Source organism: Spermophilus citellus (genome assembly GCF_964194105.1).
Source record: "Spermophilus citellus genome assembly, chromosome: 8".
NCBI lineage: Eukaryota > Metazoa > Chordata > Mammalia > Rodentia > Sciuridae > Spermophilus > Spermophilus citellus.
In genome coordinates, this window is record NC_138189.1 from 116487877 (window position 1) to 116503400 (window position 15524).

Consider the following 15524-nt stretch of genomic DNA (forward strand, 5'->3'; position numbering starts at 1 on the left):
AGTTGTAACTTTGTGGATTAGTCTCTATGTCCTCAATTCTAAACCATTGGTCCACCCGCCTGTTTTGGTACCAGTACCATGCTGTTTTTGTCACTATTGCTCTGTAATATAGTTTGAAATCTGGTATCGCTATACCACCTGATTCACACTTCCTGTTTAGAATTGCTTTTGCTATTCTGGGTCTTTTATTTTTCCATATGAATTTCATGATTGCTTTATCGATTTCTACAAGATATGCCGTTGGGATTTTGATTGGCATTGCATTAAACCTATAGAGAACTTTTGGTAATATCGCAATTTTGATTATGTTAGTTCTGCCTATCCATGAACAGGGTATATTTTTCCATCTTCTAAGATCTTCATCAACTTCTCTCTTTAGGGTTCTGTAGTTTTCATTATATAAATCTTTCACCTCTTTTGTTAGGTTAATTCCCAAGTATTTTATTTTTTTTGAGGATATTGTGAATGGAGTGTTTTTCCTCATTTCCGTTTCAGAAGTTTTGTCGCTGATATACAGAAATGCCTTTGATTTATGCGTGTTGATTTTATATCCTGCCACTTTGCTGAATTCATTTATTAGTTCTAGTAGTTTCTTTGTAGACCCTTTTGGGTCTTCTAGGTATAGAATCATGTCGTCTGCAAATAGTGATAATTTAAGTTCTTCTTTTCCAATTTTTATGCCTTTAATTTCTTTCGTCTGTCTAATTGCTCTGGCCAGTGTTTCGAGAACTATATTGAATAGAAGTGGAGATAGAGGGCATCCCTGTCTTGTTCCGGATTTTAGAGGGAATGCCTTCAACTTTTGTCCATTCAGAATGATGCTAGCCTGAGGCTTAGCATAGGTAGCTTTTACAATGTCAAGGTAAGTTCCTGTTATCCCTAATTTTTTCTAATGTTTTGAACATAAAGGGATGCTGTACTTTGTCAAATGCTTTCTCTGCATCTATCGAGATGATCATATGGTTCTTATCTTTAAGTCTATTGATGTGGTGAATAACATTTATTGATTTCCGTATGTTGAACCATCCTTGCATCCCAGGGATGAATCCTACTTGATCATGGTGCACAATTTTTTTGATGTGTTTTTGTATTCGATTCGCCAGAATTTTATTGAGGATTTTTGCATCTAGGTTCATTAGAGATATTGGTCTGTAGTTTTCTTTGAGGTGTCTTTGTCTGGTTTCGGAATCAGGGTGATGTTGGCCTCATAGAATGAATTTGGAAGAGCTCCCTCTTTTTCTATTTCCTGACATAACTTGAAAAGTATTGGTATTAATTCTTCTTTAAAGGTTTTGTAAATCTCTGCTGTATACCCATCCGGTCCTGGGCTTTTCTTGGTTGGTAGTCTTTTGATGGCTTCTTCAATTTCATCCATTGATATTGGTCTGTTCAAATTGTGTGTATCCTCCTGACTCAGTCTGGGTAAATCATATGACTTAAGAAATTTATCGATGTCTTCACTATCTTCTATTTTGTTGGAATATAGGTTTTCAAAATAATTTCTAATTGTCTTCTGTATTTCTGTAGCATCTGTTGTGATATTGCCTTTTTCATCCCGTATGTTAGTAATTTGAGTTCTCTCTCTTCTTCTCTTCGTTAGCATGGCTAAAGGTCTGTCCATCTTATTTATTTTTTCGAAGAACCAACTTTTAGTTTTGTTAATTTTTTCAATAGTTTCTTTTGTTTCAATTTCATTGATTTCCGCTCTGATTTTAATTATTTCTTGCCTTCTGCTACATTTGCTGTTGTTTTGCTCTTCCTTTTCTAGGGCTTTGAGATGAAGTGTGAGCTCATTTATTTGTTGGTTTTTTCTTTTTTTGAGGAATGACCACCAGGCGATGAATTTTCCTCTTAAAACTGCTTTCATTGTGTCCCATAGATTCCGATATGTTGTGTCTGTATTTTCATTTATCTCTAAGAATTTTTTGATTTCCTCCTTTATGTCTTATGTAACCCATTGATCATTCAGTAACATATTGTTCATTTTCCATGTGATGTAGGATTTTTCCTTCCTTCTTTTATCATTGATTTCCAGTTTCATTCCATTATGATCAGATAAAATGCATGGTATTATCTCCACCCCTTTATATTTACTGAGGGTTGCCCTATGGCATAATATATGGTCTATTTTTGAGAAGGATCCATGTGCTGCTGAGAAAAAAGTATATCCATTTGATGATGGTTGATATATTCTATATATGTCAGTTAAGTCTAGGTTATTGATTGTGATATTGAGTTCTATAGTTTCTTTATTCAACTTTTGTTTGGAGGATCTGTCCAATGGTGAGAGAGGTGTGTTGAAGTCACCCATAATTATTGTGTTGTGGTCTATTTGATTCTTGAACTTGAGGAGAATTTGTTTTATGAATGTCGCAGCACCATTGTTTGGTGCATAAATATTGATAATTGTTATGTCTTGTTGGTGAATGGTTCCTTTTAACAGTATATAATGACCCTCTTTATCCCTTTTGATTAACTTAGTCTTGAAGTCGATTTTATTCGATATGAGGATGGCCACCCCTGCTTGCTTACGAGAACTGTGTGCATGATATATTTTTTCCCATCCTTTCACCTTCAGCCTGTGTATGTCTTTTCCAATCAGATGTGTCTCCTGGAGGCAGCATATTGTTGGATTTGTTTTTTTAATCCATGATACCAGCCTATGTCGCTTTATTGGAGAGTTTAAGCCATTAACATTCAGAGTTACTATTGATATATGGTTTGAACTTCCATCCATGTTTGATTGTTTATCCTTTTTTTTTTAAAAAAAATTAAGTTTGTTTCTTTGTGATTATGTTTCCCCTCGCCCTCTGTCTTTACTGAGGCACTTCCCACTGATGGTTTTGGTTATTGTTTTTCATTTCTTCCTCGTGTAGTGTTTTGCTCAAAATGCTTTGCAATGCTGGTTTTCTGGCTGCAAATTCTTTTAACTTTTGTTTATCATGAAAGATCTTTATTTCGTTGTCATACCTGAAGCTTAATTTTGCTGGATACAGAATTCTTGGTTGGCATCCATTGTCTTTCAGTGTTTGAAATACATTGTTCCATGACCTTCTTGCTTTCAGTGTCTGTGATGAAAAATCCGTTGTTAACCGTATTGGTTTACCCCTAAATGTAAGCTGTCTCCTTTCTCTTGTAGCTTTTAATATTTTCTCTTTGTTCTGTATATTGGATATCTTCATAACAATGTGTCTTGGCGTTGGACTACTGTGATTTTGTGTGCTCGGTGTCCTTATGCATCTTCAATTTGTATATCTGTTTCCTTTTTTATTTCTGGAAAGTTTTCTGTAATTATTTCATTCAGCAGGTTTCTCATTCCCTTGGTTTGAATCTCTGTACCTTCTTCTATCCCGATGACTCGTAAGTTTGGTTTCTTCATGTTATCCTATAACTCTTGGATGTTTTTCTCGTGATTTTTTACCAGCCTTTCTGAGTTGGCTAGACTCTTTTCAAGATGGTATATTTTGTCTTCATTATCTGATGTTCTGGCTTCTACTTGCTCCACTCTGTTAGTGATACTCTCAATTGAGTTTTTAATTTGGTTTATCGTTTCCTTCATTTCTAGAATTATTGTTTGATTATTTTTTATAATCTCTATCTCCTGATAAAGATGCTTAACTTCTTCTTTTAGCTGTTTATGTAATTCATTCTCAATGTGTTCTTTCGCTGCTTGAATTTGCTGTCTTGTATCCTCTTTAAGGTTCCATTCCATCTGTCTAAGGTGTTCCTTGAGGTCTTTATATGACCATTTTTCTGATGACTCTAGGTCCTCCTGAATATTTAGGCTGTCCTGCATTGTTTGTACTCCTTTTCTTCCTTGCTTCTTGAAGCTGCTCATGTTGCTTCTTGTTCTGTTTGACTGCTGAGTTACTGTTTATCCTATAAATTTATTTGATGCTTGGGAGGAAAGGTATTAGAAGGGAAGGGAAGAAGTCACTAAAGAGAATGAGAGTAGGCAGATAGAATTCAAGGAAGGGGGGATAAGAAAAATGAAAAGACAAAAGAAGCAAGAAATAGGAACTAAAAAAAGAAAAAAAAATTAAAAAAATAATAATAATAATTAAAGAAATTAAAATTAAAATTAGAAGAGAAAGAAGAAGAAGAAGAGAAAAAAAGAAAAAAAACAAGATAGAAAAATGAAGATGAAAGAAAAACCCAAATCAAAAAAAAAAAAACTATTAAATGCCGTCTTAGAGTTTGATTAACTTCTCTTTCCCTAGGTGGCGCTGTGCCCACCAGGTCAAGTCTCTCCTGTCAGTACGCGGGAACCAATCACTGTGCAGCAGCTCCTCCCAGACTGGGCGAGTCTCCAATCCTGAGTGCCTAGGGCCTCCTCTTGTGTCCAATCACTTCCACTTTTCCTCTAGCCAGGCCCCTCTCACCACAATATTGGCTACAGGCCAGGTCTGCTGCTCCCGGGAGCCCTGTTTTCATGAACGACTGGGCTCACTCCTCCAGTTTGCCATTCCCTCAGACCCTAAGTTTGTAGAGCTTGGGGCTGAGAATCCTCAGCGAATTTTGCTTGCCCTCCGGTAGCCACTCCCCCGTAGCTGGTGCAAGAGACCTTAGCAGTCAGCCCTGGCGGGAGCGCCAGTCCCGCACCGCGGGTCCGGCACCACCTCTGACTCCCTCGGGCTGACTGTAGCACTCACGGGAGAGCTGGGAGGGGCCCTTAATGTTTCCCCGATGCGTGGAGAGGGAAAGCTAGGGGGTTACACACTTGTAGCAGCAGGCTTCAATGAAGTTATCTCCTCCGCCGCAGCCCTGCGACGCCAGCCCTCCGCCATAGTGGTGTCCCCCGCAAACGGCAACAGTTCGCCTCCCCCTGCCGGGCGACCAACGCAACGGGCGGGTCCCCACTGTCTCTCCCAAGCCCCGCCTGGAACCTGCGGCCACTACCCACGAAGGCCCGGCAGGCATCCACCTCCGTAGGATGGGAAGGGCTGACCAGCCGCCTCAGCCGGATGGATTAATGCAGAGTCACAGCTGTCTGTCTCAGCTTTTCAGACGCGGCGGCGTGGGGCGCGGAGCACGGAGAGGCTTACTCACTTCCCGCCGCCATCTTCCTTTTCTCGCTATTTCGGGATGATGGCGGGGCTCTCGTTCCGCTCCCTCCAGTGTGTCTCAGCCTCGGGCTCCCGCGCCTCTCTCCGCCGCGGCCCCCACAGCCAGCGCTGCCCTGGTCACTCTCTCCGCCCCCGGCGTTCCCGGCTTCTGGCCGCACGGAGGCCCGCTCCGTGTCTCTCCGGCTCGCGGCTCCAGCGGCGCCCGGGGCCGGGGAGGCGACAGCCCCTCTCCGGCAAGTACTGCAGTCCCCAGGCCCCGAGTCCCGGCGGCCACAAACTGTCACTTTTAATAAACCTACCAGTTCCCGGCAGGACCCCACTTCACGGAATTTTGCTAGAAGTTCCTCAGTAGGTAGACTGCCGCTGTTCCAAAGGGTCTTTCTGATCCCGTTAATGTGGAGACATTAGAATCGCTGCTTCCTCGTCGGCGGCCATGTTCTGGATCCAGCCTTTAACCAAATTTTAATCGGATTATTTGCTTTTTTTTTTCCCCGATGTTCAGCCTTTTGAGTTCCTTATATATTCTGGGTATTAATCCCTTGTCAAATTAATAGTTTGCAAATATTTTCTCTCATTCTGTAGCTGCTAACTCTGTTCATTATTTCCTTTGCTGTGCAGAAACTTCTTAGTTTGATATAATCCAATTTTTCTATTTTTATTCTCATTGCCTGTGCCTTTGGGTCTTATCCAAAAAATCATTGCCTATGCCAATGTCTTAATGTCTTAAAGTGTTTCCTTGTTTTTTTTTTTCCTCTTTTGGTACCAGGGATTGACCCAGGGGTACTTTACCACTGAGTCACATCCCCAGCCCTTTTTTAAGTTTTTCATTTTGATACAGGGTCTTGATAAGTTGCTTAGGGCCTCTCTTAATTACTTAGATCCTCTTTGAACTTGCAATCCTCCTGCCTCAGCTCCTGAGCCATTTGGATTACAGCTCCATATTTTACATTTAAGTCTTTGATCCATTTTGAGTTTATTGTTGTGTATAATGATAGGAAGGGATCTAATTTATTTTTATACATATGAATATCCACTTTTGTCAGCACCATTTATTGAAGAAGTTGTCTTTCACTGCTGTATGTATGTTTTTGGTGCTTTTGTCAAAAATCAGTTGGCTAGATGAGCATGGATTAATTTCTAGGTTCTCTATTCTGTTCCATTGTGCTATGTTACTGTTTTTATCATTATCATGCTGTTTTGGTTACTACAACTTTGTAGTGTATTTTGAAATCAAGTATTGTGATGCCTATACTCTGGCTATTTGGGGTCCTTTCATGGTTTCATATGAATTTTAGGATTTATTTTTTTTCCTATTTTTGTGAAGAAAGTCATTGGTATTTTGATGGAAATTGTAGTGAAACTGCAGATTGCTTTGGGTAGTATGATCATTTTAATATTATTTCAATCCGTGAAGATGGGATATCTTTCCCTTTTTTTACATGTCCTCAATAATTTTCACAGGTGTTATAATTTTCATGTAGAGACTTTTCGCTTCCTTAAATAAATTTATTATTGTAAATATTTTTAAACAAGATTTTTTAGTTGTTGATAAGACTGTTATTCAGTTTATTTATTTATTTATATATGGTTCTGAGAATTGAACCCAGTGCCTCACACATTCTAGGCAGGCACTCTGCCACTGAGCTAAGTCTCCAGCCCTATTGTAAATATTTTTGTAGCTATTTCTTATTTTTCAGTAAGCTCATTATTGGTGCAAAAAAATATAACTGGTTTTTGGGTGTTGATTTGTATCCTGCTACTTTACTGAATTTGTTATAGTCCCAACAGCTTCTTCATGAAAAGTTAAGGTTATTCTTGGTATAAAAGCATGTTGAGGTATGTTCCTTCTATACCTAATTTGTTGAGAGTTTTTATCCTGAAAGGATGTTGAAATCTTATCAAATGCTTTTCTGTATCTACTGAAATTATCATATGGTTTTTGTCCTTTATTCTCTTATATTGCATCACATTTATTGATTTTTTTGTGTTTTGAACTATTTTTGCATCCCTGAGATGAATCCCACTTGATCACAGTATATAATCTCTTTGCTGTACTGTTAAATTCAGTTTGCTAGTAATTTATGGAGAATTTTTTGCATCTATGTTCATCAGAGATAGGGGTCTAGAATTTTCTTTCTTTGTTGTGTATTTGTCTGATTTGAGTATCAGGGTAATGCTGGCCTCACAAAAAAAGAGTTTGACAGAATTCATTCCATTAAGAGAAGAAATTGGAATTAGTTCTTCTTTAATGTTTTTTAGAATTCAGCGGTAAAGTCATCTGGTCCTGGACATTTGTTTTTTAAATGGGAGACTTAATTGTTGTCCATTCTTATTGTTCATTATTTTCTGGATTTTCTGTTTCTTCTTGATTCAGTTTTGGTGGGCTATACATGTTCAGGAATTCATCCATGTCTTCTTGTTTTATAGTATTTGATCATATAATTATTCATAGTACTTTCTTATGATCCTTTGTATTTCTGTGGTATCAGTTGCAATGTCTCTTTTTAGTTTTCTGAAGTATCAGTTGTAATGTCTCCTTTTAGTTTATTTATTTGGGTCTTCTTTCTCTTTTTATTGGTTAGTCTAACTAAATGTCTGTCAAATTTGTTTATTCTTTCAAAAAAAAATCAACTGCTTCATTGATCCTTTGCAATTTTTAAGTTTCAATTTTACTTATTTATGCTCTGAGCTTTATTATTTTTTTCTTTTAATAATTTTGGGTTGGTTTCTTCTTGCTTTTCTAATACTTTAAGGTGTATTGTTAGATTGCTTGTGATCTTCCTGGGTATTTCCTTATATGTGACTTGATGCTTTTCCTTTGCTATTTTTTAGGATTCTGTCTTTGTCTTAAATATTTTACTTTTTCTTAATGTGTGTATTTATTTCTATAAGCTTTCCTCTTAGTACTATTTTTGCTATACCATGTGCTGATGAAAAGATAATGTCTTCTCTTGTTGTTGAATGAAGTGTTCTGTACATGTCTCTTAGGTCCTTTTGCTCCATAGTATGGTTCAACTCAGATGTTTCTCTATTGATTTTCTGTTTAGATGATCTATCCAATGTGGAAAGTCTGTTGGTTAAATCCCTAATATTATTGTATTGGAGTCCATCTCTTCCTTTAGATCTAATAATATTGCTTTATATTGGGTCTTATGTTGAGGATGTATATATTTATAATTGTTTATCTTCTTGCTGAATTGATTCTTTTATCAATATATAATGACCTTCTCTGTCTCTTCATAGTTTTCAATTTAAAGTCTGTTCAGTCTGATATGAGCTTAAGTACTCTTGCTTGCTTTTGACTTGTAATTGCATGTTTTATTGTGCAATTTTCAACCTGTCACCTTCAGTCTATGTATATTTTTACCAGTGAAGTCAGTTTCTTATAACCAGCATGTACTTGAGTCTTTTATTTTTTTAATCCATTCTATGACTTTTGATTGGTGAATTTAATCTATTTACATTCAAGGTTATTATAGATAGATACGAAACTTGTTCCTGTCATCTAATTGTTTTCTGCCTTTTTTGTGTTATTTGTTAGTTTGTTTTGTATGCTTTTGTAACTTTCCATCTCTCTTATAATTTATTTTGGTGATTTGGTAGTTTTTCAGTTATGCTAAGATGTGATTTTAATTTTTGTATCTATTCTGGTAGGTTTGTACGTTCAAGTGCTTTTGTTAAATCTTATAATTTTGTTGTTGTTGTTGTTGTTGTTTCTAGTATAGGACTCCCTTAAGTATTTCTTGTAGAGTTGGTCTGGTGATGATGAATTCCCTTAATTTCACGAAAAGACTTTATTTCTTCTTAATTTCTGAAGGACGGTTTTCCTAGATATAGGTTGGCGGTTTGTCTTTCCATTCTCTTCTGTCCTTTACAATTTCTACTTTGAAATCTATTGGGTATTTCCTTATATGTGACTTGATGCTTTCCCTTGCTGTTTTTTAAGATTCTGTCTTTGTTTTCAATATTTGACATTCTGACTATACTACAGTATGTGACCATATAATTGTTCACAATACTTTCTTATGATCGTTTGTTTTGGCGAAGGTTTGTCTGGGTTGAATTTAGTTAGGATCTTTTGAGCTTCTTCTATCTGGATATCCATATCTCTTTGAAAATTCAGGAAGTTTTTTAGCTATAAGTTTGTTAAATAGGTGTTGGGTGCTTTTTTCTCATTTTTTTCACCTTTGGAATTCTTGTAATGCAAATATGTTTGCTTAGAATATTCCATAAGATTCATGGACTTTGTACATTTCTTTTGATCTTTCTTTCTTTTGTTTCACTGAATTAATTCAGAAGAACTGTTGTCAGGTTCAAAAATTCTACTGCTTATTTGTCTGTTGTGTTTTTTCTTATTTCACTGACATCTTTAATACCAAGATTTCTTATTGTTCCTTTCTTTTTATGATTTCTGTCTCTTTGGTGAATTTCTCCTTTATATCCTGAATTGTTTTTCCAATTTCTTTATATTGTCTATCTGTACTCTTTTATGTCTCACTGTGTTTTCTTAGGATCATTATTTTTTATTTCTTTTCAGACATTTTACAGATTTTCTTCAAATTGGGACTTATTTCTGGAGAATTATTGTTTTCCCTTGAACATTTATTTTATGTTTCTTGTGTCTCTACATCAGTGTCTGAGCATCTGGTATGACAGTCTGTGTTATGGTTTGGATCTGGAATGTTCCCCAAGAGCTCCCATGCTGAAGGCTTGGTCACCATTGCAGCAACATTCAGGGGTGGGACTTTGGGAAAGTGATTAGACCATAAAGGCTCTAACCTTGTAAATGGATTAATCTGCTGATGGATTTGTAGTTGCCTCCCTCAATTTCATGGAATACTTTTCACAGGAAACAGTTTTTGATTTGGATGGAATATAAGTTGTCATTTGGATAGGTACTTTGGCTTTGATTATAAGTGAGCTCAAAAATGTAGTTTCTGTGTAATAACTTCACTTTTGATTAATGTTAGTAGTGTTTATGAGTGTCTCAGTAGTCTAGACTGTAGTGGCTTATGACTTTGCAGTAGACATAGGCTTCCAAATGTGTGTGTCTTCAGGCTCCACAAAATCAAGCCCTGATGTCTCCAGGGTTTATAGTGAAAAGTACCGTGGTCTCCATGGTATAGGATGTGGAGAAGGTTGTCTTCAGGCCCCTTGGAAAAGCACAAATGACATTAATGTTTGAGCACCAGCATTTATGGTTCTTGAGCCACAGGATATGAAGGAGACCTTACCTAGGATCTGGAGGAAGGAGATCCCCAGACCTATGACTCCACAGCCAGAGATCTGGAGCCACAGGAATGGAATGGAACCTTCCCCATGTCCCATAGGATGAACACAGATAATGCTGGAGTCTCTGGCACTGGTAACCATTAGCTCTAGGTTGTGGGACACAAAGGGGACTTTCTAAGTCTCATGAGGTGATTAAGGTTGATGCTGGGTTTTGTAATACTATTAGCCACACTTATGGAGTTGTGGGACTTTTATGGTACCTTGGTCCCAAGGGACAAGTACAAGATGCCAGGGCTTTTTGCCAGCTATAGCTGTAATCCTAAGGCCATTAGCTGGGATGTAGACTCTGCATGTTCCCATGGGGTGAGTGGAGTGGTGCCCAGAGATGGGACTACTGGTAGCCAAGTTTCTGGAGCTGCAGGATGCTTCTTGGACCTTTCTCAGCTCCTGATACACAGAATAGGTGAAGCCAGGGCTTTGCACCAGGTAGCCCAGTCCCAAGACACTTGTGGCCCCTTTCCTAGTTTCTGTGGGGCAAGTGTGGGCAGGACTTGGGCTTGTGGCTATAGCAGCCAGTGTCCCTGCAACTGCAGAATGCTAAGGGGACTGACTTCCTACCCTGTGAGGTGTTTAGAGAACCAAGGCTTTTGTAATTGCCAGCCCGTAAGGCAAGATGGCAATTACAACCCTAGCAGCTTGGGTTCTGGGGATTGGGAGAGGCCCAAAGCGAGTTCCTTCTTTGGAACGTAGCAGTTGCTCTTAAGCCAGTCAGCTCTCCAAACTGGATTTAAAGCCTTTGAAAACCATGGAATTCTCCTGCAGTTAGAGCTGCTGGTCTGCTGCTGTGATTAGAGTTGCTGGCACCTTCTTGCTCATCTTTTCTTGACAGTCTGGAGTCTGTGTCCCAAGCCCCCCAACATGGACTGGGATTTGTTCATTTGTCTTGGTTGCCTTCCCAACTCTGCATGCCATTTAGGGATCCCTTCACTTCCTTGCTGATTCCCAGAGTTCTCCTTCAGTCACTTTCCTAGAAATGACCGCTTTCTCTCTCTGTTGCCCTGGTTTTTTTCCTCTGTGCAGTTGTGTGCGGGGCACCTTTATTCAGCCATCTCAGATCCAAATGTTTTTAGTATCATTCCTGGTTTCACAGTTTTGTCAGAATTGAAGCTAAAATTCATGACAGTTTTTGATCTTGCTGTTCTTCACAGCCAAGATTTAGGTAGACAGACAGATAGACAGACAGACAGACAGAGATATAGATATATTATATGTTAAGCACAAACGTTTACCAGATTGCAAACTCCATATAGGTCATGGCAGTGACTGAATGTCTTTCCTATTTCAGTACTTAACATGGTACTAGTTGCTCATTAAATATTTGTTGAATTAAAGGGTTCAAAAGTTTTTTATAAAATTATAAATTAAAATTTATGCTTTAATGTATGCTCTTTTGCTTTTAAAAAAAAGAGCAGTGTGATTAGCAAGTAAAAGAAAGAAAGGAGGACTGATGTAAAGAATACTGCTCATGGCCTTCAATGCTTCTGTCTTTGCTAAATGGGCCTTCAGACTCTAGAAGGCGGTTGAGTAATGTCCTTGGCCTGCTCTTTCTAAAAACAATTGCTTCTGATACCCTTAATACTCTGCCACTCTGATGTACTTGCCTACACTGAACTGGAAGTCCTTATTTCCTTGCTCCCACCGTATCGTTTACAGCCCTTTCCCTGGAATCTCTGGTTTTCAAACCATGGAGTTACCTTTCAGTTCTCCCTGTCCCCATTAATTCCTTTGTACCAAGTTACCAAAGCACATTTAATCTCTCCTCCACTTCTGTCTCCCCCACAGTCTGCAGCAGAAGGCAGTAGCCCTCCCAAGGCCAGCTCTCTGTCTCACTATTCTCTGCTTGGTCGCCAGCAAAATCATCCTTAAATCCTGATTTTATTGTGTCTCTTCCCCTACTTAATGCTCCAGTGAACAGATTGTCACTCTTTGACTTGACACTCTTAAGTGCTATCCTATTCTGTTTTATTGCCCCATCATTATTTGATCTAAGTTCCCCCACATTTTCATCTCTCTAAATTTCTTTATGCCTTCCTGTATCAGTGGCTTAATTCATTTTTTTTTTCTTATTTGTCATGGGACAGATCAAACTTTTGTTCCTGAATCCTTGTATTAGTCAGCCTTCTGTAACTGAGGCAAATATAAAGAGAAAAAGGGTTTTGCTGGTGTCGTGGTACATACCTGTAATTCCAGTGGCTTGGGAGGCTGAGGCAGAAGGATCACAAGTTCAAAGACAGCCTCAGCAACTTATCAAGACGCTGTCTCAAAATAAAAAGTAAAAAAGGGCTGGAGTTGTGGCTCAGTGGTTCAGTGCCCCCACATTCAATCCTTGGTATTAACAAAACAAAGAGAGAGAGTGAAAGGGTTTGGGGGCTCATGGTTTTAGGGTTTCTAGTCTAAGATCAAGCAACCCGTGGCTTTGGGCCGCTGATGAAGTAGCACAACATGGCAGGAGAATGTAGCAGGGTAAATGACTCACCTTATCACTGGGGTCCCATCATCCCTTTGGAGGTGATATCCCCTGTGACCTAAGAACCTCCCATTAAACCCCAGCCCCTAAAGGTCCAAACACCTCCCAATACTGCCATCTGGTGACCAAAACTTGAACACAAAGGACATTAGGGCTCATTCAACATCAAACTATGGCAATCTTTTTAAGACCTCTTGAAGGAAGGAAGGAAGGGAAAGGAAGAAAAGAGGAAGGGAAAGAAAGGAAGGCAGGAAGGAGTACAGAATTAGCAAATGAGGGACACTTTCTTTATCTATTTTGTGCTATTAAAACAGAATATCTGGGTTATTTATAATGGACAGAAACTCGGTCTGCTCCAGTTCTGGAGGCTGCCAACTGACTAGAGCCTTTCTGCATCAACATCACAGGGCAGAAGGTGAAAGGCAGACAGACCTGATATCCTCACCAACTGACTGAAGAAAGGATCCTGTCTTAGACCATTGGATAGTCCCATAGAACCTTACATTTTAAATTTAGTGAATACTAAAGAAATACTTCTTATTAAATTATTACAAAAATAATCACATGTTGTTCAGGAGTTTCTAACTTGTCATTTTAAAAAATATTCATGAATACAAAGCTGCTGTGGGAATGCAAAGTATGTTTCAGTTATGTACTGGATAACATGATATAAATTAAATTTCTTTGTATAATATATTCTGTTCTCTTTATATGGCAGGGAGGGCCTTATTTTTAGAGGTCAGTTCTTATAACAATCATGCATGATCTTTTCGATGTGCAGTAGATTTGAAACTTTTTTATCCTACGAAAGCATTTTTTATAAAACATGAAAATCTTCCCCTGGTTGATAGTTATAGTATTCCGAGAATCCTATGCTAAGATTTATTTATTTCTGTTTTTACTGTTCTTTCGATTTTGGACTTGTTTGCGAGAAATTCACTTATTTCCTGGGCTGGCTTTGCTGTTGCAGGACTCACCCAGGAAGGCCTTTTCAGAGTGAACGGGAACGTGAAGGTGGTGGACCAACTGCGGCAGCAGTTCGAGAGTGGGGCGCGCGTGGAGCTGCAGGAGTTGGGCGACGTGTGCGCAGCCGCCAGCTTGCTGAAGCTCTTCCTGCGCGAGCTGCCAGAGGGCGTCATCCCTTCTGCGCTGCACCCACGCTTCATCCAGCTCTTTAAGGGTTAGGACATTCTCTTAGGAGTTACAACAACTTTATGTGTCAGTAAAAGCTATGCCTTTAAATATTTAAACTGCAAATATTAAAATAAGCTTTTGGATGTTTGTGGTCTCTCCATATGCCTATCTTGCTATTTGATGACAAGCCCTCATCTCCTATTGGACATACATGTAAACTGATTATGAAATGCAATTATTCAGTGGAATTTCTGGACTGTTAGCAAATGAATAGTTCAGTAACATAATATCAAAAAGCCCTGATGCTTTGGGGTCAAAGAAAGCTTTTTCTGACTAGTAACTGCCATAGAAGAAATGAGAATAAGATGTCAAAATCTGTTTACAAAATATTAATGGATTACTGCTAGTGACCTTGGACATTGGAAGCTCACTGATGTACTTGTTTTTTCACATAAGCAAAAGTGAGTTCTAAGAAAATTGCATTTGTTTGGTGGAGCAAAAAGTGGGTTTTGATTGCACTGCAAAGTGATTCTTAAATAAAAGAACTACCCTAAGTATAACAATTATAGGCATAATCATTACCATATTTTCCCTCCTCTATACAATAAGAAAAATAATTGACCTTTGAAAAGCCATTTATTTCCTTATTTTTGCCCCATTAGAGTGGAAAGGGGAAAATATACTTGTGAGAGTGTTAGTTGCCAGATTAAGAAGGATGCTACTTACATTCCTTTAAAGCAGTGGTATGACAGTTTGGGTGTAGCATACCAAAGGTTGGGATAAGTGAGAAGGCCAGGTAGCTGAATAGGAAGGTGCCAGAAACATTGCATCCCCTAGAGGACCATTTCAAATAATAGGAGCTATGATTTTGAAGAGTGACCCCAAAAGGTCCATATGTAAAGGTTTGGTTCTCCAGGGTAGTGGTATTGGGAGGTGCTGTGTGGACTCTTAAGAAGTGAGGCTAAACCAAGGGGAGGGAGGAGGAGGAGAAAAGGCAGAAATAAAAACAAACAAATAGAAGATAATATAATGAAAAACATATATATATATATATGAATGAAGAAGCAAGGCCTACTTGGGAATATGTCCTTGAAAGGGACAGTGGGACTCTGCTCTCTTCCTCCAGCTTTCTCTGGTTCTTGGCTTAAAATAAGAGTGCTTGCTATGCTGCACTCTCCTTTTTTTAAAAAAAAAAATATTTATTTATTAATTTTTAGTTGCAAATGGCCACAATACCTTTATTTATTTATTTATTTTTATGTGGTGCTGAGGATCAAACCCAATGCCTCACACATGCTACATGAGTGCTCTACCACTGAACCACCACCCCAGCCCTATTTTATATATAATTTATTTTTTTTTTAGAGAGAGAGAGAACGAGAGAGAGAGAGAGAGAGAGAGAGAGAGAGAGAGAATTTTTAATATTTATGTTTTTTTAGTTTTCAGCGGACACAACATCTTTGTTTGTATGTGGTGCTGAGGATCGAACCCGGGCCGCATGCATGCCAGGCGAGCGCACTACCGCTTGAGCCACATCCCCAGCCCTTATATTTTGTTTAGAGATA

General features: G+C 38.5%; 1 protein-coding gene across 3 annotated transcripts in view; it reads left to right on the forward strand.

Moving 5' to 3' along the window:
- FAM13A (family with sequence similarity 13 member A) overlaps positions 1-15524 on the forward strand; it is a 332113-nt gene that overhangs the window by 40998 nt on the left and 275591 nt on the right. For all 3 annotated transcript variants that reach the window (XM_081303803.1, XM_081303804.1, XM_081303805.1), the window contains exon 3: positions 13796-14005. In XM_081303803.1, coding sequence (XP_081159929.1) covers positions 13796-14005 — 210 coding nt within the window. The remainder of the gene's footprint in view (positions 1-13795; positions 14006-15524) is intronic.